Source organism: Rhipicephalus microplus, chromosome 1 (assembly GCF_043290135.1).
Source record: "Rhipicephalus microplus isolate Deutch F79 chromosome 1, USDA_Rmic, whole genome shotgun sequence".
Classification (NCBI taxonomy): domain Eukaryota; kingdom Metazoa; phylum Arthropoda; class Arachnida; order Ixodida; family Ixodidae; genus Rhipicephalus; species Rhipicephalus microplus.
In genome coordinates, this window is record NC_134700.1 from 189,224,846 (window position 1) to 189,251,756 (window position 26,911).

At 46.5% G+C, this 26,911-nt stretch overlaps 3 protein-coding genes across 3 annotated transcripts in view; 1 reads left to right on the forward strand and 2 right to left on the reverse strand.

Annotated features, from left to right (window-relative positions):
- The window catches only part of LOC119178320 (4-pyridoxate dehydrogenase), a 31,686-nt gene extending 31,400 nt beyond the window's left edge, over window positions 1-286 (reverse strand). The window contains exon 1 of the mRNA XM_037429508.2: window positions 1-286. This exon is cut by the window's left edge and continues 21 nt beyond it. Coding sequence (XP_037285405.2) covers window positions 1-154 — 154 coding nt within the window. The 5' untranslated portion in view covers window positions 155-286.
- Window positions 1-26,911, forward strand: part of LOC119178321 (uncharacterized) — a 237,595-nt gene that overhangs the window by 143,663 nt on the left and 67,021 nt on the right. The gene's annotated exons all lie outside the window — the stretch shown is intronic.
- On the reverse strand, window positions 7,055-23,558 carry LOC142771085 (putative GMC-type oxidoreductase Mb1310). The gene is made up of 8 exons (XM_075872708.1): window positions 23,433-23,558; window positions 21,693-21,938; window positions 20,015-20,291; window positions 15,273-15,436; window positions 14,393-14,683; window positions 14,104-14,164; window positions 11,353-11,593; window positions 7,055-7,216 (listed from the first exon to the last, which is right to left on the reverse strand). Exons 1-8 carry the CDS (start codon window positions 23,556-23,558, stop codon window positions 7,072-7,074), a joined length of 1,551 nt encoding a protein of 516 aa, XP_075728823.1. The 3' UTR covers window positions 7,055-7,071.

The following is a 26,911-nucleotide window of genomic DNA, read 5'->3' on the forward strand; positions in this document are numbered from 1 at the left end:
GCCGCAGCTCTCCCAGCTCGTAGTCGTCGAGAACAGGAAGGTCCGTGAAGGGTACGTGCGTTAACATGTTGATCACGCCGTACAGCAGACCTAACGCGGGCTGGGCCGCGGGAACGCTGGACCATGGTGCGTGCACCGTGGCGTTCATGTCCATGTTTGCGCCTTGTCCGCGCCAAAAAGACAGACGGGAAAACACCCGTCCGACTGTATAAGTGGGCGTGTATTTTTACCGCTGGTGCGCTATCGCACTTCAGCGTGCATTATAGCACGAAGACTGACGGACCTTTCCTGCGGTGGTGTCGCTTTCATGGCCGCGGGGGAGAAGGAAAATGAGAGGAAAGGTGAGGGCATTACGCGATACGGACGTCGCGTCGAGGGCAACGGCGTGTGCGGTCACGTCATTCGTTTGCGCAAGGGCTGTTCTCGAGAAAAGAAAAAAACAAAAACTTGTTGGTTGGTTTAACCGCAGGCAACGCTCAGCGTGTAACTATGACATCCCACATATGTACACCATAGCTGGTGAACAACTGCGCGTGGTCGCATGCGCGTGAATAGGGAGGTTCAGAATAGCGCACTGCGAGCCCTTGTGGTGCGGTCGCTGCCACTGCGCTTGCGTCGTGACGCAAGCCGCCGTTCGGTTCGCGTTTGCGGCCCGCCCGCAGAAAATTCGGAATAGCGTGCGGCGATCGCGGCCAGCGAGGTCCGTGAAGTGCTGTGTGTAGCTTCCGTGCATTTGGGTTTGCGGTCGGAGCGAGAGGCTCCCCTAGATTTTTTTTCTATAGGGGGAGCAAACACTATTCTAAAGCTCATGTGGCGCCCGCAACTAAAGCAACGCCCGCAACACCTGCGAACGTTATTCTAAACCTCCCCAATAAAGCCTTGAAACATCCTATGCCACAACCCTACCATTATCGGGCGTGTGGGTGTACCGTAACACTGTTAGTTCAGTTGTTAAAGATGCTAAGCATAAAGGTTAACAGCCCAGTTTGGTGGTACTCAAACCCTACCGTAAAACAGTCTATACAGGAAACGTAAAGCATGTTCTGTTAGGAAAAGTATGAAAGCTAGTAAGAGTGAAGCTTTGCTTAGTCATAACCATAATGTGCGCATGCGCGCTCTCACTCTCTCTCAAGCGAGAGTGTGTCTACTTGTGTGCGCGCCCATCTCGACGTGACTGCGCTGCTGAATCGGCCGCTCAAAAATAATGTTACAACGAAAGCCGACATCTTACTTGTTATTGTATGAAAACTTGCTAGCTTAGATACCCGAGTGTCTATCTGTGTTGCCGCTTTTTTTTTTTTAACCCGAGGTAAAGAGGTAATGTCGGCGCAAATGCGAAAACATTGCGTCGATACTTACGAGCACCTTAAATAACTTTCATTGGTAGGACCCGCAAAAGTGTATACCCTCAGTGTAGAGCGAGGGTTCCGTTACGTAAGCTGTAGCAAAATTTAATTATTCTACAGGTTTTTTTTTTTTGCAATGAATTCGCTTACAAAAAATTACCGTGTGCTCGAAGCAACTTATCACTCAGAAATGTGTGGTGGCTTGCTGTATTAAGGGCTTAACGGGCGGAGCGTAATGAATGTGGGAATTTCATTCAATTATAAATGTGAGTTGTTGTTCATTGTTCCATTCAACGGCCATGTGGGGCCCTTAATGTTAGCTATATGTAAATATAGGGCGGGTTTGTGATTGAAATTTGTACTTTTCAAATTTCTATTCTGTCTATAGGTTCTCACTCCTCGCAGAAACACCGCAAGGGCTTCTGAATTGAGTTTTCCTTGTCAATATAGCTAAAATTCTCGCGTATATGTTGCCTTGATAGTATCATTTCTATTATAGCCTTGCCGCCTATTTTAGTTTATATTAATACAGGTTTTATTTTTGGGGCTCTATCTGAAACAATGTTTCCAATGTTCTCAAAAGAATGTGATTCACGAAACTTGTAGCGTGCTTTTCGAGTTAACGCGTGACGGTGTGCACACTCGATTTCTACCGGTTTATAGAGAGCAACAATTCTAACCTGAGATAAACAAAAAATAAATTGATTACGGTATACCAAATTGCTCTCGATGGCAGGAAAAAATGATTGCCGCTCGAAGTATCATTGTTTTTTTTATTGAATAACTCCATTGTATTTCATGCTGCATGTCGTTTTTGACTGTGTTCATTTCAGAAACTGAACAAACCTAAAAACTATCTTGATATTATTGGTATTTGTGAAATGTTGTTGTATTTTAATCCTTAATAATCCTCACATAATGCCCTCCTGGCCCTTATGGGTATCCAAATAAAGAAAAGACGACGCGCATTTGCTTTTTATAATCGCTGCAAATGTGATGGTTTGTATTTGTATGTACGATCGGCGTCAAACGAAATGCGAACTGCGGCAGTCTTCGCGTCAGTGTATATTGCGCGCCGTCCAGTTATTCCCATGGACAGGTACGCATATATGCGCACAGCTGCCGCACAGGATGCGCGCACCGGTCAATTGCGATGACTGCACGGCGCGCAATATTTACCATCGCGAAGGCTTGCCTCTTTCCGGGTTTCATTTGACGCAGATAGTACGTTGTTAACGCTCGTCTCTGAGATATATTTCTTGGAAAAGTGTTTTAACTAGATTATATAGCGCCTGAATATAAATTTTGAGAACACTTCCACGTTCGTGCATCGGAAGCATCAGAGCACAACGCCCATAAAGGGCGTCATCGTGACATCGCAGACTGCCGGAATTGGTGATGTCACCTTGAGGTCACATGACATTGTCGCATAGTCAAAACAAAGGCAAGCCGATCTCGGAAGCCATGCGAAATCGGGTGACGTGTGGGTAGCTCACATCGCCTCTAACCATGGCGGATCAATAGTTCAAAATGGTCAATACATCGACTGAGAATAAACAAAAAGTGGATTTCACCTTGGCATCACCTTAGGCGACTGTATTACAGACCGTGTGATTTTTGAAAGCAGGACATGCTAAGTACCGCCGTGTCGCGCATTTTCTTCCATATTGCACCATGCTGCGGTAGAACTTGGAAAAAACTGCGACGATTAGGATAGAGCCTACTATGTATGCAGTCAATGAGTGACGAATATTTTAAGCGTACGGAAACAAATGACAGCTTGTACACGTATGCAGGAAATACTGCTCCTTTTTTATTTACGATATGTGTCTTAGGGCAATGAGTGTACAGTTAAAACATATAACTTCGGTAAAAGTGGGTAGTAAAATAATCACAGTGAAGTATGGAGCTTTGAAGGTCTCGAGAGGACAGCGCTCTCAAAACGAACGTAGACAGCAGTTTCTGTCGAGCAAACCTTACACGGCTCACGCCCTGGTGGCTAAAGACTCGGCTGCTGACCCGCAGGTCGCGGGATCGAATTCTGGCTTCGGTGGCTGCATTTTTGATTGAGGCGAAAACACTGTAGGCCCGTGCTCCCAGATTTGGGTGCACGTGTTAAGGAACCCTAGGAGGTCGAAATTTCCGGATCTCTCCACTATGGCGTCTCTCGTAATCATGTGATAGTTTTGGGACGTAAACCACACATAACATTACTAATAATAAACCATACACATTTACATTTATTAACGTGCTTTTACATCAACGAGCTTGCTATAGGCGAATAACATACATCACTAGTGGCACTCTAAATACCCCTACACAATATTCCAATGCAACACACTAACAACATAACAGAGTTTTATAATGACGTTTGCGGGTGTTGCGGGCGTTGCTTTAGTTGCGGGCGCCACATGAGTTTTACAATAGCGTTTGCTCCCTGTCACACACTTCGGGTGAGGCCCCGCCGATCCAACATCGACGTGCGGCAGACTCGCAGGCTTCCACTTTACGCTTCGGCCTACGACGCCTGAAAGGCCTCGAAGTGGCGCATTTCGAATTTATTTGCGGGTTGGTCGACCCGTGCGGGGTTGCACGTGTGGTGATGTGTGGGCCTGACCGACGCACTCATAAGCAGACACGGAGATTTTATACAAAACGAACAAGCATTTAATGGAAACAATAGCACAGGCAGGAGATTACAAAAAAAAAATAACAAATGAGGGAAACTGATACGCGCGATGGAAAGACAGCTAGATAACACAATATGCTAAAAGAACACCACAAGAGGTACAAGCACAGGCCAATACGCGGAATGTTAATAAAATAACAACAAGATGGAAATCAAAGGAGAGAGACACTAGAAATTAATTACAGAATGATCATGGTGGCGCTTTAGAATTTAAACGTGCGGCGCAGCGCACACTACAAATATTTAAAAAAAAAAGGCTGGTTAAAACAAGTTTACGGTTTAACAAAAAAGTCACAATAAAAAGTTCCATACGGACCAAACCAGCCCTTGGTGCACGTAGGGGAGTTGACGTATAGACAGCAACAAGTGCGGTCGTCGGTGTCGCGAGTCTCGCGTAGGCGGCATAATGTCACTCACTTTCGAGAAGTCCGCTTGCAACATTTGCAGAGCGGACTTGTCTCGCTTGTCTCTTCGGCTATAATGCCTCTACAGTCGGGATTTTTCGTTAACTTGTGAACACCCTGACTTGCGGGAAGCTTGACTGACGGCTGAACAATGCAAGCGTCTTCCTCAGGGCTGCGCCGCTCGCACCTGGAAGAACTACTTGCCCCAACATTGCCCAGCTCGCAGTGCACGTCAGCACCCGACTGTGCCCCGCTCTCTGTACAGGGGTCCTCACCTACCGGGCCGGAGGTACTGCGAACTTCACATTTAGCTGCTATGGCGACGCACAAACAGGGCGGCTGTGCCAAGTTCATTACGGATGGCATTTCTGTATTACCAAGACTCTCCAGGCACAGCGCCTCGTCGTCATCACTGTGGCCTTCAGTGGCCTTTGTGGCCACAATGGGACTTTCAGCAGCTAACTCCTTAGATTCACTCGTGAACCCGATGTTCGCCTCATCAGTACTGCTATTTTGGCCGGCTCTCAGCGGTTTGGCACCTACGGGCTCTTTGCCCTTTTCGTGCCTTGCATCCCAGGTCTCAAACATGCGCCGTCTACCTTCCATTTTCTGGCGCAGTAGCTGAACATGATCATGGTAAGACTGCTTGTTCGGGACATGGTCGGTCACGCTACTGGGCGTTCTAGCGGCTAAGCTGAGACCCGACTGCGTGGCACACAGTCCCAAGCGCTCTTTTTCCTTCTGAATTCTAAGCCTTGAATTTTCTCGCCCCTGTTCCATCAAAAATTCCAGATGTTGCCTGTACCTAATGCGTTCGGCATCGCGCTCCTCTTTAAGTCTATTTCGTTCTTTTTCGACGAAATTATATAACTCCTTGCCTACAAAGCCAAAGGCTTTGCCCTGTTCAATAAGCCTGTCAAACACCGTGTCGTCCATTGCTATAAACAGTTGACAACCAACAAAGCAATAAAAGGACGTCTACATACTGCACGCTCAGAGTTACGTCAGTCTCCCAGACACCACCACGTGGTCGGCCAGTCCTGTCGCGCGGACGCCAGATAATGTCACACACTTCGGGTGAGGCCCCGCCGATCCAACATCGACGTGCGGCAGACTCGCAGGCTTCCACTTTACGCTTCGGCCTGCGACGCCTGAAAGACCTCGAAGTGGTACATTTCGAATTTATTTGCGGGTTGGTCGACCCGTGCGGGGTTGCACGTGTGGTGATGTGTAGGCCTGACCGACGCACTCATAGAGCAGACACGGAGTTGGATTACACATAAACAAGCATTTAATTGAGACAAGGGCAAAGGCAGGAGATTAGAAAAATAACAGAGGAGGGAAACACTGATGCGCGATGGAAAGAACAGCTATGTAACAAAATGTGCTAAAAAACACTACAAAAGATACAGGCTAAAGACAAATATGCGGAATGTTGATAAAATAACGACAAAATGGAAATCAGAAAAGAGCGATACAAGGGAATAATTACACAATGATCATGGTGGCGCTTTTGAATTTAAACGTGTGACGCAGCGCACACTACAAATATTAAAAAAAAAGGCTGGTTAAAATAATTTAACAGTTTAAGAAAAAAGTCACAATAAAAAGTTCCATACGGACCAGGCCAGCTCTTGGTGCACGTAGGGGAGTTGACGGGTGCCGCTGAAGGTCTCGCCGGCTTGGTAGACGACGAGGGTGCCCGGAATTGCAGCCGTCTCAATACGTTGCGCGGGTCACTCCGTGCTCGCCGCCCACGCGAGACTCGCGACACCGACGACCGCACTTGTTGCTGGCTGTACGTCAACTGCTCTTCCGATGCAGTTCAAACCTCCTCGGGGGCGTCAACGTGCTCCCATCTCATCTGGGAGTAATTTTCCTTGTTAAGACCGCCGGTTCCCCTTCCGGTCAGGGGCAGGGAAGACGAGCCGGCGCCACGCTGGGTCGTTATAGTCGCCGGATGTCGTCTCCCAACACAAAAACGCATCTTCCTTGGAAGATGGGGCCAGCGGATGCTCCGAAAATTGGAGTCGTTTGTGACACTCCCCATAGGGAAAAGTGTAGGGACTTCCTCCCAACCCAAATGCACGGAAGCTACGCACAGCACTTCGCGGGCATCGCGGGCCGCGATCGCCGCAGGCTATTTCGAATTTTCTGCGGGCCACGAACGTGAACGGCGGTTCGCGTTACGATGTATGCGCATGACTAGCGACCGCACAGCAAGGGCTTGCGGTGCGCTACTCTAAAACTCCCTATAAACACAAGGTGCCGCGGATGTGGCATCGCCAACGTTCGACTCACCACGAGTGATCCACGGGAAGCGACCCGTGGTGGCGACCCCCACGGACCACCAGCAGGAGACGATCGTCGCTGCGCGCCGCTGGTCCCAAAGAGAATGGTTGCTGTTTCCCTCGCACCGGCCTGGCCTCTCCACCACAACAGTGTGGCTGCCGTTGCACCATAGCGCTGCGTTCGCGCTAACCCTAACCTGCGTGCACACAGTGCCATCTTTCCCTCGGTGGCTGCTAAGCCTAAGCGCTGCTAATCCGCGAGACGCGCGTGTGCTATGAGGCGCAAACGACTTTACAGAGTGTGAAGCACCCCCGCAAGCCGTAGCAAATGAAGTATCCGTTTATTGATGTCCTCCATGGTCTTCTATGATCATGGCTGCCGCCTTGCTGCCAATCATCATGGCCGGTGCGTGTGTATGGCCGCTCACAATGTCGGGCATCACGGAGGCGTCAGCCACTCGTAGGTTCGTCACGTTGCCTCGGATCCTGTGTGCAAAGCAAGGCCACTGTCGTAAGTTCATAGGTAAATAGCGTGTTAGCTTTATGTTTCCTAAATGTCCTTATTACTTGGTCAAATTATGAACGGGATGCCCAGAGATGGCTTTTTAATTGTGGTTCATTGGCATCGTTGGTTAGATTCTCCGGGGCCGCCATTTCGTGACAGTATGCTCGGGAACTTGGTGAATGAATCATTCGCGCGCCTATGCATGCATGCCTTACGAGCGTGGTGCTTGCGTTTTGTTTGCTCTCATGCTGAGTGGGAGTCACGTTTGCGATCTACAACCAAAGGACCCACTGAACAATGTCTTCAGTTCGTAAATTATGACTACTATTAGACAGCGAGCTTTGCTAATGATACACCCGCCGTGAAGTTTTCTTGAAAGCTTCACTGGGGATCAATTTTAGCGTGGGATGTTTTTGCGAACATATGCACGGCGGAGAAAGTGCATGTTTCTGTTGGCGCTTTCATTTACAAGAAAAATGATTTTAAAGCTGTCATCAATAAATCTAAGTTCTTCGGATATTTCTGCAGCATGCGGCAAAGACTGAGAGGCCCTTAATTAGTGCACAAACGAAGTAATGGTTGGTCAGAAGAATGAAAACACTCTAGCCAGGGTGGCTGAAGACTCCATTGACTGGAACTCTTCAAATATGGCTTATTTGTTGTAAACCTGGACGTGGGTGAGCCACCCGTGGCCGCCCTTCATGTGATATGCGAGAGGCGGTACTGGAAGTAGGCGTGTATATATGTACAGTAAATGCAAAATATATGTAACAGAACGGGTGTCTTATGAACATATGTTATGGGAATGTCCCAACTATGTTCTCCTGAGGTCCTACGGGAGCGGTGGCGGCTTTTGCTGCTCAGCTTGGAGGTCAAAGAACGAAAATGGGCTACACAGCAGGCCAGGGAGGTTTTGCGGAGACAAGGTCTCTTGGTATCTCCATGTGCGGTCTAGTCCGGACCACAGACATGCTGAATACGTAAATAAATTTATATCAGCGTACTAAGCAGTCTCGACTCTATATTCGTTGTGCATACCCAGTGTCATGTTATGTACACCAAGAAACGAGCAGTTGTGCAGCCTGGCTAAGATGCAATTCTGCGTGATGAGAATGAATATATAGACAAGAAAAACACGTTCACAGCGAATCGAGGTTCTAATCTCCACGTGGCTGTTAGATTAACACTAATAATGAGAACTAAGAGGTGCACGTATCTATGTAAAAATTGTGAATACAGTTTTGTTCAAGTTCGTATCATTAACTAGCGAGTCTGACGAAAAGTTCCATGTGAAACAATAATGCCTATTGACTTCAACCGTATTGAAATCAAACCCACGAGACGAGAAGACACTGTCAAGATGCTACACTTGGTACATAAATGGTCTGTCTTGAAAGTAATATCAGTATATTTACTGCAACACAACTGCACGTTGGAGTGTGGTCTAACCGGTTGAACGTGGCAGTGAGGGAAGTCAGCTAAGCAGCGCACGATTTGTTGGTGTGCTCCGAGCATCGGATAGTGCCATTCTGCGAGTGTTCTTTTTTTATTTTTGTGCTAGCGAAAGTGCGGTGCTCATTAATGCGAGGAGTGGTGATGAAGTTTTTCATGAAACTTGGCAAGGTTTCAAACAACTACTATCATCAAGACTGCTTACAAACAACATGTCCAAGTGTTTCGATTAGGTGAGGCCTATTTGAAAGGCCCAGAAGAAGTTGACGATGAACACCGCGCTGCATAGCCGTCCACGACCACCATGGCTACCATTGTAACACGGCTACGTGAACTATTAAACTTAGACTGTCAATTAAGTGTCCGCTTAAAGGTGTACTGACACGAAATTCTTTACTAATCGTACCTTTTTTTTTCGTCAAATATTTTGTCAAGCCCCGAAAAAGCGGGAAATACACCCGTAAGCTTGAATGCACCCTGATAGATTAATTACAGCATGTCTTTAAAAGCTAGTTTTGGTTCCTACTGTACCATGACTTTCCGACATGGTACGAGAAGCGCCACCAGGTGGTATAGTACCTGAATGCGCAAGTTTTCGTGATGTCTCCTCGTCCGCGCGCCGCACGTGGGGCAACTGTCGTGGCTGGGGAGCACTATGTTACGACTTTTAAGGCGCAGGTACTTCATTGACAGTCAGAAGACAGTCAGCAACTGCATGTTGTGCGTGTACGTGTCCGGAGTGAAGTGCAGCGGACAGAGTATAGACTACGCTTGGTTTGCGTTCAGTCTCCTCCTTGGTCGCGGCGCATGAAGTCGGCCCATACTTGTCCCAGTGCTACATCAGACAGGAATTGGTGGAACTTCCACATATTTCCACCCGTTTCTCTCACACAAAACTTCACAGAAAAAAAAAATATTGGCGCCATGGCGACAAATTCGAAAGATTTCTTTTCCCTCTAGCTGATAAGCATATATATCTGGTATTCACTTGCACGTACTATTTTCCAGACTCGGATAGCTCGCTTCACAAGTATGCTGCATGACAGTGACCGCATGACCGCACGGCATGAACAGACGATCGGGAAGACGATGCGCAAGCTGCCACGTTTTGTGTTTTGGTGCATGACAACAGCACAACTAACCAGGCTGATGCGTGAAGTCACCAGGATTAGCACTGCAGGCTGACGTCAAGTTGATGTCAGTGTCGCTGGTTGCGCTGCGAGAAAATTTACTTCGAAGTATGAAAATAAGATGCATTATCTTCTCAGCATTTGCTGAGTGTCACATTTGCTCAAAGCCACCTCAGTATACGGGAGATTTGTGTGGCAGAGTAAACTCGCCGCCAAAAAAAAAGGTGTCAGTACCCGTTTAACGGCCCACACGTGAAACATTTCGAGAATTGAAGTTTGGGAAGTCCCACGATGTCGGCATGGGGAAGGTGTGCGCAAAAATGGTTCCAAAAATGCCCACTGATGCCCCGCCGCGGTGGTCTAGTGGCTAAGGTACTCGGCTGCTGACCCGCAGGTTGCGGGTTCGTATCCCGGCTGCGGCGGCTGCATTTCCGAAGGAGGCGGAAATGTTGTAGGCCTATGTGCTCAGATTTGGGTGCACGTTAAAGAACTCCAGGTGGTTGAAATTATCGGAGCCCTCCACTGCGGCGTCTCTCATAATCATATGGTGGTTTTGGGACGTTAAACCCCGCATATCAATCATGACCACTGATGAACAAAAGTCACGCAGCGTTGCAACATGCCAAATAAACTTCGACATGTGGGAAGTTGGTCGGCAGTTTTTGGGCTACGTCATGACGAGACCTCAGTATTTGACTTTGATCTAGAGAACAAAAGGCAATCATCGAAGTGGCCCACGCGTCCTCGTTAGAATAAAGGCGGAATGAGATAAATCAAAGATTAAGATTACGCTCGTCGTTCTTTTTGCTGGCGTCCACGGACAGGTTGATCACGAGTTTGTACAATCTGAACATGCTGCGTACTCCATACTTTGTGCGTAAATTCTGGAGAGAGTGAAATGCATGGCTCAATGCATTCCACCGGACATCGCAGACAACTGAAGTTGAACCATCATAATACACCGACCCACAGTGTCGACGGATACCTGGTTAAAGCAGGGGCGCCAACAATCTAACAGTCCCCATACAGTGCGGACGTGCCACTCCCCCTTCCCCTCCGACTCTTTTTGATTGCCACGCCTCAAAACGGCCCTGAAAAGCAAGCATTTCGGGACAGTAGACGGGCTCGAGGGAGCTTGCGCCGCAGCATTAAAGGCCATTGCCGAGGAGGGCTACCACAACGCATCCAAGAACTGCAAGCCTCGCAGTGGAGGTGTTGGTGCAAGAGGAGACGGCTTTAAAGACTTTTTTTAAGCACTTTTGACGCAAAATTCAATAAACTAGTTTGATGGCATTACTGAGATTATTTTAGGACAGACCCTCTGTGACAAAAAATGTGGGGTGGGGGGGTGGGGGAACGAATTACGAAGTGTTGCTAATAGAATACACAAAGTATGTATACTGTGTGCGCGTCGTCATTAATCATACTACAAAAAGAATTCAGCCGCGCCGGCTGGAGTATATACAGGCATATGTATGAGAGTTTGTTTTCAGGAAAGGGTTTATTAAGAATTTTTCCTGTAATCTGTTACTTACCGTAACCGTTCGTCCAGGACAGCTTTCGCGTGAGATCCCATGGGCACCGTGCAGCACATGTGCCACATAGTATGTGCGGCGTGCCGGAACAAGCACTCGATGTAGCCCTGGCTCCACAATGCGACCGCCTCAGCGCACGGTGTGAAGGTGACGTTCCAGGGCTTGGCACCGATGCTCTGCGTGGCTTCCGTGCCCAGCACCTGGTCGATGAACTTCCTCGTGCCTGCGATAAGCACCGACGCTCACGCACACTATTGCTTCTTTCGCCCTCTTTCTTGACTCTAACATGGGCGTCGATCTCCTGGGAGCTCACGTATGCGAACCGCGGATTGTTGCATAATGCCGAGTTCTGCAATCGATGCTGGATGGTGGCACGCGACTTTCCTGTGATCATTGCCAAATGCGTGTGCGCATTTGGCAAAGGGGAACTCCGGTGATTTTTGGCATTCACCGATTTCAATAACACTTTGAACACGTGTTCTCCTCGATACTGCGGTGATATGTGCCAATTACACTACCGTGTGTCATTAAGTTTTTCAGAAATCTAATTTTAAGAATTAGTAGCCAATTCTTGAATTCCAATGGTGAACGTGGGCCACCCTGTGTATGTGGCGTAATGCCTACTTTTTTTCAAAACCCCCACCTTGTTGCAGCAGACAGATGCAGAGCGCGCTTTCTTCTACGAGACGACGAGGACGCGAGCACGGTTCAGTTTCGTCAGCAGCATACAGCGGGTTAGTCATCGTTGACGTTGGGTCTATACTAACCCCCGTATTCGGAAGCGCACCTTGACTTGAAATTGTCGAGTTGCTGCCGCCTTTAGTCAGGTGGTGTTGATTGAAGGTAGTGGCAGGCCGAGTTCAAGACAAGGAGCGTTTTTGAATACGGGAGTAAGCATGCGCAACATTGAGCAACGAAAAGATCGATTCGGGGCGCGTCAGATGCTTCAAGCGCCGGCAGGTCCAAATCAAAAAGCGACGCTTCCGCGCTCAGATAGTTTCTGCAATCGTCACTGAACTTGTCACTGAGTTCAGACGAGTTGGCACAGCTTGATTCCACGTCGGATGGCATCGCCAACTTGCTTTCCGCACTTCTGAAGGGGCATGTGAACTATGTTGACACCCTGGCCAGCCGTGGCAGTGTGCAACGCATTTTGTGGCGTCGTCGGATACGCATTTAGTGACGTATAATCTGATACCCACCATGGCGATCGGAGCAGCTCCTTGTTTCGGTTTCTGTTTTGACTCATCGTTCATTGTTTAAATAAAATACGAGTGCCTGAGCAAAAATAACCTGCTTTGCTGTGGCAGGATTGTCAGTATGCTATTTAATACCGGCATTATTTCAGTATGGCTGAAAATGCACTGAAGTTTACCTTTAAGAAAAAGCATAGCTGGGCGGCCTGCCCTGTCCCTTTTCATTTTGCTCTCTCTTTCTTTCTATTTCTTCCTCTTTTTTGTTGTCTGTTTTTGTCTTTGGCTATTTCCATTTTTCGCCTTTCTCCATTTCTTTGTCTTTCGCGCTCTTTCTGCAATTCTTCATCGCTTTGTATACTTATTTTCTCGCTTCCCGTTTCTTTTTATGTCTTTATTTTTCTTTCTCTTGCTGTCTTGCTTTTTATTTTTTTGTGTCTGTTAACGTATTGTTATCTCTGTCTATTTCTCGACCTTTTGGATCGTTTTCTTTCTTCTCTTTCTTTCTTTTTATTCCTGCCTTTGTCTTTCTATCTCTTTCTCTCTCTGTGCTGGTTCTCTCGCCCGTCAGAGTTATCTTATTCCACGCCGTACAAATCGGCGCACGTGTTCGGGGAGAAAAAGCAGACGATGAAGACAAGAGGACGGCGACGAGAGCGCGCGCCGGTTTGTGAGGATAATAGTTTACGGTCTGCTCTGCATGGACTAACGCTCGGATTAAACAATCTACAGACAGTGTGCTTTGTCATGACGTAGTCCAACAGGCTGAGTGGGTTGTCTATTTGTAAGGATCGCATTGGATTCGATCGGTGGTGATTAGATTGAGTCAGTGTTTTTCTGTACGTGCTGCTTCTGCGCTAGACGTTCAAAGAGCTGAACACTCCGGCTGCAGAATGTGTCAAGGTGGCCATACACATGCATCTAATGATTCAGTGTTTTTCCCTGCCTCTCTTTTTCTACCATTTTTTAATTCTCTTTCTTCCAGCGTAAGGTAATCAACCTTCTGGTTAACCTCCCTGCCTGGAACCTTTCTGTTTCTTGCCTTCCGTACCAAAACCAAAATGTCTTTACTAATACTGGGTGAATAGTGAAGGGATAAAAAAATTTCGACCACGTGGAGTTCTTTGAGGTGCAATGAAATATGATTACATGTGCCTCTGGCGTTCTGCCCCCACTGAAGTGCCCGTGTATTTCCGACTGGCGTGCCAGCACCGCAACACCTGTGCCACCACATTGGCTTCACGTGCGTACTATTCTGCCTAGATTCTGTGAGGCCTCATGCTCAAGCAATATTTCGTATTCTACAGGACTTGTTACCACTGTGCTTGTCTGTGATTAAATGTGAATTGTTTGTAAACAAGGATGAATTATGAAAGTTTTTTTGATATTTGTTTTTTGCTACCGTACGTGTTTTATCTCACCTAGGCACACGTAAACACCGCATAAATGAATCTTGAATAGATAACGTTTACTCGATTCTTATAATCTACATTGAGATGCCCAGTTGTTCCTGTGGGTTCGCTTTAGAATCTTTCATGTCTGCTGGAACGCCACTTACGATGCATCTCATCTTCGTTTTGTTTACTGTCATCGTTATCCATGTCATTCCTCTTGCTAGGCTTTTGGAAAAAGTCAATGCTACTTCACACTACAATAGGATGGAAAGTTGGGCTAGTTGGTAATTCATGATGGTTCAGCGAACTGGGAGCGCGGTGGTAAACACAGACACAGAGCAAAGCTCGTGCTGTGTGCCTCCTCTATGCTTTGTGTTTGTGTTTACCCCCGTGCTTTTAGTTCGCTGAACTTCACACTACGGCACAGAAATAGGCGTGCAAATATTAGCATGCTTTCAGGAAGCAGCGATGCAGTGGCAATCCGTAAAGCTCACCTTCAGCGGCCCTCCTGACGTCATCGGGGTGCTCTAGAATTCTCGGGTCGATATCCGGGTCATCGTTAGGGTCGGCGGAGCAAAGAGTGATGGATCCCCCTGACTTTGGCCGGTTGAGGACGACAACGCCACGAAAGCTGAGCCTTCCGTCTGTTGGTCCGATTATGCCGTCAAATGCCTGCACCAGCAGCGGAATAATATTCCAATGGTTGGTTGGCTGCGTGCGTTGTGTCGAACTCAGGGACTCAGCCTTCATTTAATGTGGCAAAGGAACAGGGGGGGGGGGGGGGGGAGAGGAGGAATGGATGGATAGACAGGGAGGTTAGCCAGTTTTCTAACCGGCTGGCTACGCTGTGCTAAGAAAAAAAGTAACGACAAAAAAACAAAGAAAAACAGAAGTATTACAAAAACAAACAAGAAAACTGCTAGGGAGCAGTAAAATGGGGCAAAGAAAAAGAAAAACTACGAGACTTTTTTTGAAGGGCTGTGTCTAAGTCTAGTTGCTCATGAAGATTGTGCTCACGTTAAACACATGCTACAGCGAAAATTTTAGAGAATCTGTTATGCCATACCTGACTATCACATGCACGTGCCTCGATAATAAGGTCGTGTGTGGTTGATATTGCTAGCACCAGGCCACTCGAGAGAAAAAATATTTTTATAAAATCACTAGAAAAATATAATTTATAATACCCCCTCCTCCACCCTTCTGTATACCATTGGGTAAGCCTTGATTTTTCTTTCTTGTGAACCGATCTGCCTTTTCTGTTTTATTTTTGTCTCTCACTCTTTTCCCCGGTCCTCTTAACGTGCACATGTGTGTGTTATATGCGCCTTACCTCTGGCATCAGGCCCAGCTCAACCATCATCGCTTTGAAAAGTTCACTGGCTGGAGATGTTGAGATCGGGACTATTTCGATGTCTGGGATGTCAGAGTCCGTCGCGTTGTCAGCGGTATGCAGGAACTGCATAAACTCTGTGCTCGTCGGTATTGAGATTGTGCCTTCAGGAAACAGTCAGCAGAAAACATTACTGAGTAAAACGGCGACCAAACGTTTTTTTTTTTTTTTTGCCTTTGGCTACTTGCTTTCATCGCTTAAATAGTTCGCCTTGCTCATGTCTTTGTGCTTTACATGTAGTTTCAGTTCGTATCTATTAAGTTAGTCTGAAACGACGTTTTCGTGCAAGACGGTATGAGAGTTGTGGCGGTGTCAGAACTCTGGTTGAGAAGGGCTGCAATATAGAGGAACATGTGCTCGTCTAAGACCAGATTATACCTGCATGAACTATTGAGGCCCTCATGAATGTACTAGCATTGCGAGGCGACGGCAGCATATGAGTGGCGGGGTTCTAGTAATGATATGTATTGATGTTTTTTTTAAACACCACGAAGAACTTATTTCTCCTAGACTCATGTCCGAGCTAAATAAATGTGTGAAAAACTGACTGTTTTTCTCGTAGGACATCTTTTGCAGAAATAAGAGAGAGACACTGACCACTGCTACATTCTCGGTAGTAAAGCTTTACATACTTGACTGGTCTTACCTGTTTTATTCCGATCATACTGCTGTATATCTTTCACGTTGAAAGGCGGAATACCAGCGTTCACGTTCATGCTTACTGGAGGGGCCATCTGTAGTACTACATGATCCTGTAGGTTGAGTCCTACTGGGAGGTCAGCCACCACCAGAATCTGCGTAGGTCGTAATGGCAAAGTGCCGGCAACCAGCTGCCAATCTGCTTTTTTTTTCTAGTATCTATAAAGCACTTCCTCATCAGCTGCATGTTTCATTCACTCGCCCTCTTCTGCTTTTGCAACGCCACCGGGAAAACACTGCAAATGGCACGGGCCTGTCGCATGATCCTCTCACACCTGCTTGTTTTTGTATGACTTGCTCCATCTTGAGCTCAGAGAATACACACTAGAGAGAAAACTATCAAAAGCGTAGTGAAGCAAAGTGATGCTGAACTGCCTATCTGCAATGCAAGTGTGAATAACCGGGTATTGAGGACAGAGTATAGTTTTACGGTATTCACGTCGAACGAAGTTTACTTTGCCTCGTTAAAGGACTTTTCAGCTGCTGTTGTGCTCTAGGTCGTGCGCGCATTCGCCGCAGCAGTGGCCCCTGTCGTGAGGGGAGCCGCTGAACCGCTCCCCACTTGCCGCGTTCACTTGCGCACGAGAGCAGCCCGGATACAAAAAAAAAAAAAAAAAAAAAAATTGGCCCATGTAATCCATCCAATTACAATGACGTTTTTTCTTATGATTTCTTTTGCGTTGTGATGATGTGTGTATTGTAGAATATTTCAAGTAAGTAATAATGGTATACACGTGCACGGAAGTGATCGAGAAACTTACTGGTGCTTCGAAAAATGCTGGATTACTGGCACATATTATCACTCCCTATCATTGGTTGTTTGAGAAGAGAAAGAAAAACAAAACAATATATATGATTGCAAGTAGAATATAACCAAAGTTTATGCGTGCGCAACAGCAATGCACTGCTCAGAGTAGTATTCTTGAACCGACCAGTGGTCGGGGAGCCCGCCACGACATGTAACAAGAAGTGCGGTCCAGGTCACATGTCAGGATCGACACCGCACAATTTTTGGGGTCATAAGATTGAGAACTCAGCCTAGAAACTTGATTGTATTGCTTGGAAATTGTTGAAATACTCGTGGTATTCAGCTTTAAGAAATGCTAAGTGCATAACTATTCTTTTCGATGGTTCCTGCTTCACTTTTATAGTTAGTTTTAATTCAACCATGACTTCATCATGCCCTACGTGTCTCTTTAACTTATAATAACCATTTTTTGGATAGTTGCTGCTTCACTTTTGCAGTTAGTTTTAAGTCAACCACGACTTCATCATACCCTACGTGTCTCTTTATCTTAGGCCCATACGGGTACTACTTTATTTGATGGCGATAACCCTTATACGACCACTGGACGCGCATTTTCGCCTTCGTTGTCGCACAAAGATTCCGTATGAAATTCTAAGGCGGCAACATCGCCTTAAGCGTTTGTGAAGGAAACGCGCCGTCCGTAGAGCAGAAGGTCCATGGCTGGTCCCGAAGATGGGCTGCAGGGCTCCGACATGAACTATACGTGCTTTGAGCTACCGGGCGCAGCCGCGTGTGCTAATACATGACAGGGATCAGAAGACGGCTCATACCTTTGTTCGTACTGACTTTTCATCGCTTAGTGTGCTGTTAAGCTATAAAGAGCATGAAGGTTGGTTAGCCTGCTGGCTTTGTTAACCCATGTGGGATGATACAAGAGCTAGCTGCTTGCTTTACTACCTGTAAAATTCAACTTGGTTGCTATCGCAATCACTGCTACACCCTTGCGGTGAAACTGTGGCTTTTTTTGTTTCTCTGTAAATGAAATATGTGAAATTTTTGTTTGTGGTTTGTTTTCCGACGACATAGCAGCAACGGTACATGAGCATTTCATTTGTTCATGTGTCGTTGAGGGAGGTACGATTTTCGCTTTCATAGAAGTTGTTGCTAACTTATCCGCGCCTCTCATCTTGCCCAATTTCGAACCTTCTGTCATCGCAGATATTAATGTAATGTTATTGGAGATTTTCTCGGATCAAATAACTTCCTGATGCACGCATTTTCAGCGGTGCGCGAAGTTGTATTGAGAAGTGGGCCTCTTCTGAGATAGTCTTGCACTGCCTCTCTGAATTTTAGACATCTTTGGTGTTATCAGAATGCACACCTATTTCAAAACACTTCTGCACCGTACGCTTCCTGAGTTAGAGAAGAGTAGCCTCAGCAGTTGTTTTTCTTAGCTTCACACAAATATTGTTTTACCTTTGACGAAGTTTCTGTCTTTGATGCTTAATGAACAGAAGCTACAAAAGTTAATGAAGGGCTGCTAAGGCAATTTACTTTCCTAGTAAGTTTACCTGAAACACGTTAGCAGAAGCGTGCAACGCGACACCATACCGAAACGGAACACCTACATACCGCATATGTTTATAGTTTTAATGCAATAGAAACGCACACTAACTTTCGCGTATTTCTAAGATTCGTTTGGTAACTAAATTCAAATGGTTTCTCAGTTTGCGACTTGTGTCCGCCATAAAGCTGATCATACACCGATCGCAGCCTTCAATATGATAACGAAATATTGTTTACAGTGTGTGTTTGTACCAGTGTTCAAAGAAACGGCTTGAAACCAATCGCAACAGCATTGCGAAAACGGGTCTTTTTAACAAAGGAGGCAAACTATTGAAGTTATTTATATACGAAATTTAATGTCCCAAAGCCACCATATGATTAAGAGAAACGCCGTAGTGGAGGCTCTGGAAATTTCGACCAGCTTGGGTTTCTTTAACGCGCACCCAAATCTGAGCACACGGGCCTGCAGCAAAACTATTGAAGTCATTGCGAAATACGTTTCCATGTAACTTCGCCCGTGGCTAAGGTACTCTGCTGCTGACCCGTGGGTCGCGGAATCGAATCCCGGCTGCGGTGGCTGCATTTTAGATGGACGCGAAACTTATGTAGACCCTTGTGCTCACATTTGGGTGCACGTTGAAGAACCCCAGGTGACTGAAATTTCTGGAGCCCTACTACGACGTCTCTCGTAATCATATGGTGTCATTGGGACGCTAAACTCCACATATCAATCAATTTTATGTAACGGATTCTAATGCGATCGTCTTAAAGTAAACTGACAAGAATGTGTTTCTATTAAACTAATACAGGCGAAATATAAGGCGAAGAAAAAGCAATGCCACTAATCAACATTGTTTTGGTGGGTGTGGTCTGGCCGTACAGTAATGCGCCATAAACGCAGCTTCCTGATCCTACATAAGCACAACAAGCCAATCACCAGTCTGCGTCGGCCCATTGAAGTCCACGTAGGGATAACCGGACTCGTTGCAAGCTTTCTGAAGCAGATGGCTTATAGTAACGTGCTGGTGTTTGCGTGGTCCACTGGCACCTCGCCTACACTGCCGTGGCACTCTTTTGACTCAACAGAAAAAGTGAGGGAATGATCCGTAACACCCCTAACACTTTAAGCCATTACAGTCATATTGGGACGCTGGAGTCGCGATGAGATGCGCAGAACGAAAGCGGGCAACGATGAGAATTTGTATTCAGCCAACTAGCACCAAGTAAAACATATACTAAAAGTACAAGCAATGCTCACTTTATGTAGATGGCGGCGAGCACGGACGACGGTCGGTTGACAACCTGATCGTTGGTGAAACGTGCCGGCTATAACACATGCAGGATTGCGTGAGTGCGTCCTGACCTATTCATGCTCCTTATTGCGTGGTAGCTATTTGTTCACAAGACTGTGCAAAAATACTTAAAACGTGTAATGAAAACGATTTTGTGTACTATTAATGATAACGCTGTAGGGTATTACCAAATGCTCTCCAAAATTGAATCCGTAAACTTTTTTTCCTTTGTGCAACCTTATTACATGATTATTATAATGTTTATTCGAATTCGCATTTTGGCATGATCCTCTAATGTGTTTAAGAGAAAGCATGTGAACTTCAAATTCCAGAGAACATTCACTGCATGAAAATACGCCAAGTTATTAGTCACATGCTATGGCTAGATGAGCGATTGGCTGCTACTGATTGGTTGTCAGTTTTCCTAAAGTACTCACGGTCGACCGGTCCGGCGCGGTAGTCCTCGATCTCCTTGAAGTGTGGGAGCACGTCTTGGTATCCCCATCCAGTGGCTCCGTAGTCTCGTACCCACCGTTCGTAGTCGCCCGGGTTACCCCGCGTGTACAACATAAAGTTGAGAACGCTGCTGCCGCCTAGCACCTTGCCGCACGAGAGAGGCAGTCGCTGCACGGGAGTGTACAACGAGCGGAGGTGTTTTTACATTTCCTCGATGACACAAACATCATCGCGTACTCGCACCTCGCGTTTCGATGACGATGATAACGGGTTACAAAAAAAAAGCATGTGCTTACTTTCTAGCAGGGGAGATACCCTTAGCTAGCGATATTCTAAGACGAGCTGCCGCTGATCCAACACCGAAACGCATAATTTGGGCTCGTGGTTATTGGGGTTTACTGGGTAATGAGGCCTCTGACGTTGCCACCCGAGAGCTTGCCCACCGGGCTCATGACTCAGAGGCCAATACACCGCTACTGCGGTTGAAAGAAATTATTTCTTATCATCGTGACGCTCATCGCCTTTTCCCGGCTCCTGCAAAGAGACTGACTAAAGTGAATGAGCGAACTAGAAGTGTTTCGGCTACACAGGAGTTTTGGGCATGAATACCTGCATCCGTCAGCCAACATATCAACGAAAGTCTAGTAAAAGCTGGAATGATTTTAGTCATTCAATTAAAAAAAGAAAGAAAGCTGGCCCTTCGATGTTCTAGCATTGCGTTCTTTAGGGTTTTCCTGCCGGTCCGGATTATTCGTAAAATATTTGATAAATATATGGTATTGCGAAGACACTGTTCGCTTAGAGTACCGAATCGAATGTAACACTATTCAATTTGTTGATCAGAATGGGAGGAAATTCGACAGTCCCTGATAATACGGGTGGTAACATGGTGAAGGTAGAGTTATTCGTAATATGACTGCGACTTTGCGCGTATAGGTCGGCAAAATCATTCATGAGTCAGCTCACTCGTACTTACTGAGACTGAGTTCTAGTCGTGAGTCTGAGTCTGAGTGAGTCCGGGTGAGTAATATGTTGGTGAATCCGAGTTCGAGTCAGTCTGGTTGGAGAAACGTTTCGTGATTGTGACAACGAGTGAGTCCATATCGGAAAGTGTATTTCTTGAGTGAATCTGAGTGAGTTCCACTTTTCTTTGTGCCGACGTGCCACTGTGAGTTGTGCCAGATCGTAGGCCAGGAAATGCATCGCTGCCGTCAAAGTTTTGTGAAGCGAAATTATCATCCCCAGGGTACAATTCATCGCTTCAAACATGTGTCTTCTCTCCGGAGCTGATGTTTTGTTTCGATGTGTTTTGTCACTGTACACTTTCTTCGTAAGAGCCCCGAAAACGCTAATCAGAGCGGCAAAACATACGTTACATCCGCCCTATAGTGACAAAGGCATAGCACTGACGAAAAAAAACAGAGTGAAGCCGACCATTGCATGGAGCCTTTCTTGTACTACGGAGGCAAGTTAACTGTGCATCTGTGAGTACGATGCCGCTAGGAATCTGCTTAGGCTTGCGGAATTTTCTAAGGAAGATGCTAGAAGCTTCCGTGAAGATGCTGTCGAAATTGCCGATTATTAAAATCTGAGTGTCACCCTCAAGTCAATAAAAGTACCCGCCTGTTCATGGAAGAAGAGGGCGGCGTTGCTCTGTGGTACGCTGTGGTAATCCCAGTCGTCGTGTCTTCTGAGGTTAAAGGGGGCCGCAGCTGGTATCTGCCGCGATGCAGTCTCAAGTCCTCCGGCTTCAAGAAGTAGCACTGTGACATTCGGGTTAGCCGACAGCCGGTTGGCAATAACGCATCCGGCAGAGCCACCTCCAACTGAATGGCAAAAAAAGAACTATCCGTTATATAGGGCGGAAGGAGATGCTGCCACTTAGGTTTGATGTTGTAATCGTGTTATGGCTTGAATTGGATGGGCATTGCTTTATCAGCAGTTGCCGAGGAAAGATCCATTTTAGGAATTAACAGCCAGAGAAGTTCGTGAAAATTTCAACTCAGCCCAAGCCAGGCTCACCTACACTGTACGTCATCGCCTGTCTAAGCCAGGCCAGATTTTGCTTTACCTCTTAGACACGGCTGAGCGATCTACAAGTACACAAAGGGAAGCTGAAAAAACTTTAAAAATATCAATGGGACTCTGCACTGACAGCTTGATCCCTGCTAAATTGGAAAATTGATCATAGAGTTCCTAAACGTGAATGCACAAAGCACAAAGCCTTTTTTTTTTTGGCATTGAACAGTGGCTGCAGCAGTGGGGCTAGTTGAGATGCTGAGCGATTATGGTGAGATCGTCTACGGTGTGAGACGTCATATGCAATAACAACACTGTTGAAGCGTGGACCACACGTTCAGCTCCGGCATTGGCACCCGGCTGGTGCTTGTCACGGAGGCCATGGTTAACCATACAATAGACTATCTTCATGTCGTGCTTGGTCATTTGTCGTTAAAGCAGATGTTTTAATCCAGCTGCATGGCTGTTGGCTTCTCTATACTTACGCAAGGTTTCGGTACATAATCGGCGCTGCATCAGTTTGGATCGGTAAGCCGCGTAATCCTTTCGACGCAGTGGATATAGCGTGGCTCCGACAAAAGGACCGTAGCTGACGTACGTTTTCACGCCCTTAATTTCGGCTTGGTCACGTGGTTGGAGTGACACAAACTTAGTTCGCGTGTTGTAAAGCTCCCGCTGCAACAACCGTGCAATACATCATGGCGTTATCGACAGCAACATCGCTCCTTCTTTATCGATAAGTTTTGCCGACTTCTAAAACCACTTCAGCTTCTCTTTAATGCATGTACGATGGCATTTCGACTGTCGAACCTACAGCCATCGCTAAAACTACTCGAAACAGTGCTGATCGACTGATTTTTGGGGTTTAACGTCCCATAACCATCATATGATTATGAGAGACGCCGTAGTGGAACTTCGGAAATTTCGACCACCTGGGGTTGTCTAACGTGCACCCAAATCTGAGCACACGGGCCTACAACATTTCCGCCTCCATCGGAAATGTAGCCGCCACAGCCGGGATTCAAACCCGCGACCTGCAGTTCAGCAGCCGAGTACCGTAGCCACTAGACCACCGTGGCGGGGCAATCGAAACAGTGCTGAGCAAACTTTAAACTAGAGCTCCCCTTTCTCATCTCGACCTTGTACAATATGCACCGCACATGAGTACTTAGTATAGGTGCTGATAGAAGTTTAGGTAGGTGTCTTAACATGCATGGTTAAGTGCGACATGCATAGTGTCGTCTATAAAGCTTCATATAGTTTACCAATGACGTAGTGGTACTGGCTTTGGAGCTCTCCCAGTTCATAGTGCTGGAGTACGGGCAGGTCGGTGAAAGGCAGGTGGATCACCAGGTTGACCACAGTGATGAACAGCCCCAGCTCACTCTGCAGTGCTGCACCCCGCCCCCAAAGAGCGTAAACCATAAAATCCAGGTTGCCGCTCATGGTGATGTTGTTGCCGGTCCACGACAGTCGATCCGTCTCGCAATGGTAATGGCTGCCGGGTTCTTCAAAAATGAAAGTATAAATTGAACAGTAAACGGCCGCGGCAGCGTGAAGTTACACGAGTACGTACTCCGTGACACGTTTTTATGTTATAGTTTCTCGCTGAGCTGCGGGCGCCAGTCACAATTCGAAACTAGAAAATGCGATACCCTGTAAACAGGGGACGCATGAACGTTCAGAGTATATGCAGTTTGCAGCGGGTAAAATATACACGCGTCCATGAAACTTTACGACCTTCATTTCGTCTGTCACTCACCTCCTCTCAACCTCGACAGTGTAGGAGGAATTTCAGCTTACTTTCAACCAGTTGTGGCAACTGCGTCATCAGCAGCGACAGACCGTTTGCGGTGGAAATCTCTGTCACGTGTAAAAGTATGCGTATGAGCGATATTGCAATTAACAAATTCCTCGAAATAACATCAGCTCTCGCCTAGCAAACTAAGGTTACGACTGGAGCTTCCCTTACACCGGCAGCGAAGGGAAAGGAGGGAATCGCACAGAACGAACGCCCAGAAAAGATAAATTGTAAAGATAATTCCGATTGAAAAAAAGGGTAGTTCAGAAAGTTTGATTTAGGACTATGCTAACTGGTGTGTTAAAATCGCAGAAAAGTTCGAAATAATTTCTTGTTGCACTTTTTTTGTTGCACCAGTGCGGCTGTACTGCTGCAAATGATGTAATAGGTCGGGCATGTAGGCTACTTTTGCGACGTGGATTTCGGTTGCCGTTGACATACGTTGCAGAACAACTTCTGCTCACCGGATAAGTAAAATACGTACAGTGTTGCTTTTTATATTTTCGTAATAAATTTTCTACCAGCCGCTCAGAATGTGACGTCGTGTCAGTTGTCCGAAATCAAACCCTATAAACGAAGGATCATGCTGCCGCACGTAAGCGTTCTTTCGAGCTGCGAATGTGTATAGCTGGGCGTTGTGACATTGACTCGCTGGCGTGCAATGTTCCTATCACGTCGTTACGTCGTTTGCGATTCAGACCGCGCAGCTGGAACACAAACTTAAGGAAGGTTTATATGTTGAAGAGATGAATTCACTGTAGCAATACAAGGAGGCACTTTCCTGACCCAGCTTCGTTTCGTTGGCCTACCATAGAAACGTGAAGAAGAGAGAAACATTATGAGAGTTGGTGAAGATGATGAGGACAAGAAGCAGGTACTACGTACAGGCGGCTGGGAGAGGAAGGCACCCCAGTAGTTGCATGTGAAGGGGGGGAGGGGGAAGTGTAGGTGAGGCGCGAAGTCTGCCCCATAAATTGACTAAGTAGGGGAGCGACCACTGCTGCGATATACCTCCCCCCATCACCCTTTTTTTTCCTCCCCTGGAGAGTTCTCCACATGCCTATGGCTGCAGCTTACACAAGAAGAGCAAGACTCAAGGCGAAATAGTTATTGCATGCTCTCTTGAATCAAAATACAACTAAATGCATCTTTTGAAAGCCCTTCTTTTTTTAAACATTGATGATTGTTTTCTATTCACTGCGGTGCAAATTGATGTTTTTTTTTGCTACAGCAGAGATATCTTAGCTAAAGCTATTTCTATATTATCTCTATAACCTCTCTATTTATAACCTGTCTACTTAGGACAGGTAGTAACCGTGGAGCCGAACCACGAGCCGAACTATATTAACTAGAAGAATAAGAATGGGGTGGAGCACATTCGGCATACATTCTCAAATCATGACATATAGATTGACGCTGTCCCTCATGAGAAAGGTATATAACAGCTGCATCTTGCTGGTACTTACCCACGGAGCAGAAACCTGGAAGCTTACAAAAAGGGTTCAGTTTAAGCTAAGGGTGGCACAGCGAGCTATGGAAAGGAAAATGATAGGTGAACACCTTATATGACAATAAGAGAGCAGAGAAGGTAAGAGAACAAACTGGGGTTAAAGGTATCATAGTTGAAATCATGAATAAATGGACATAGACCAGGCATGTACCGTGTAGGTAGGATAACCGCTGGTAATTAAGGGTAACTGACTAGATTTCTAGAGAAGGCAATCGGGTGAGGGGGAGACAGAAAGTTGTTTGGGCAGATGAGATTATGAAGTTTGTGGTTAGTGGCAGCGCCATGCACAGGAGCGAGTTGACTGGGGGAACGTCTTTTGTCCTGCAGTGGGCGTCGCCTGGCTGATGATGATGATGATAGTAATGATGATGATGATGATGTCTATATCCACGAGCTGTGCGCAGGCGGGGGCTGACTCGGATAGGTGAAACGCATGAGCTTTAAATATTCCATTCCAAAGTGGAAGAACCATTTCCTTCAAATATTTGAAATGTCCACACCATTGGTCGTCAATAATTATGGAACTCACTCAGACGTATTTATGAAATACATTTCGCCCTTAGGGCTCACTGTAATCCAACTCAGAAAAGTTGTCCTGAGCCGAACTGACTCGGGCACATACTCATGAAAATTCTCTTCAACACTTTTCACACAAGCTTTGCAAAGTATTACTCTGCGGACTCACTCAGACTGACGGCTTGATTTGAGTCCCAGTGAGTCTGAGTCGGTCGAATCATGAGTGAATTCGCCGACCTATGGTCGACACGGACACTGAAGTCTTCGACAATGATCGCTGTCGTGACATGCTCCCCTCTCACTGAAGGGAAGCGAGCACGCATGAAGTATCTACTGTCGGTTTTCGATGTGTTCACATCAATGTAAATTGTGAAGATTGAGATTCCATCTTCGCTGTTCAAGCCGCATGCATCCTCACGATCTACTTGGTCTAAATGACGAAGTAATAACAAAAGTCGGTGTTTTACGTCCCAAAACCATCGTACGATAATGAGGGACGTTGTTGCGGAAGGCTCCGGAAATTTCGACTGTCTGGGGTTCTTTAACGTGCCCTGAAATACAAGTACATGGGCTTCAAGCGTTTTCGCCTCTATCGAAAATGTGGTCACCGCGGCGAATTTCGGATCAGCAGTGAAGCACTGTAACCACTAAGCCACCATGATGGTCATTTCTAATGCACGGGCTTGAACACGTGCATTCTGCATCTGCACTTCCAAGGAGGAAGGTCTTCTTCACGATTAACTTTGTTTCTTTTAGCACACGCAGAGAACCCATCTAGTGATCATATCAAAGCAAAAGTTTGCTTTTAGGTCTGGCGTCGCGATCTGGGCGGCTAGTGTATCTTCCCTCTCCAAAAGCGCGGCTCCAAGGAAGCCAGCTCCCGAGAGTTTAAGGTCAAGGTGCAACGACTCTCGTTCGAGTACAAGAAACGCGGTGACAGGCTTCACCTCCCGCTTCCTGACACCATTTCGC

Bases quoted from the DNA above. Each gene is read 5' to 3' on its own strand.
- LOC142771085 (XM_075872708.1), bottom strand. From the start codon at position 23,558: ATGAGCGGCAACCTGGATTTTATGGTTTACGCTCTTTGGGGGCGGGGT. The intron at 20,292-21,692 runs GTGACACTCAGA...GAAATGTAAAAA, and splicing joins GTACTTTTATTGACTTGAGG to CACCTCCGCTCGTTGTACAC. The intron at 15,437-20,014 runs GCATGTGACTAA...TGTTTCCTGAAG, and splicing joins CAATCGCTCATCTAGCCATA to GCACAATCTCAATACCGACG.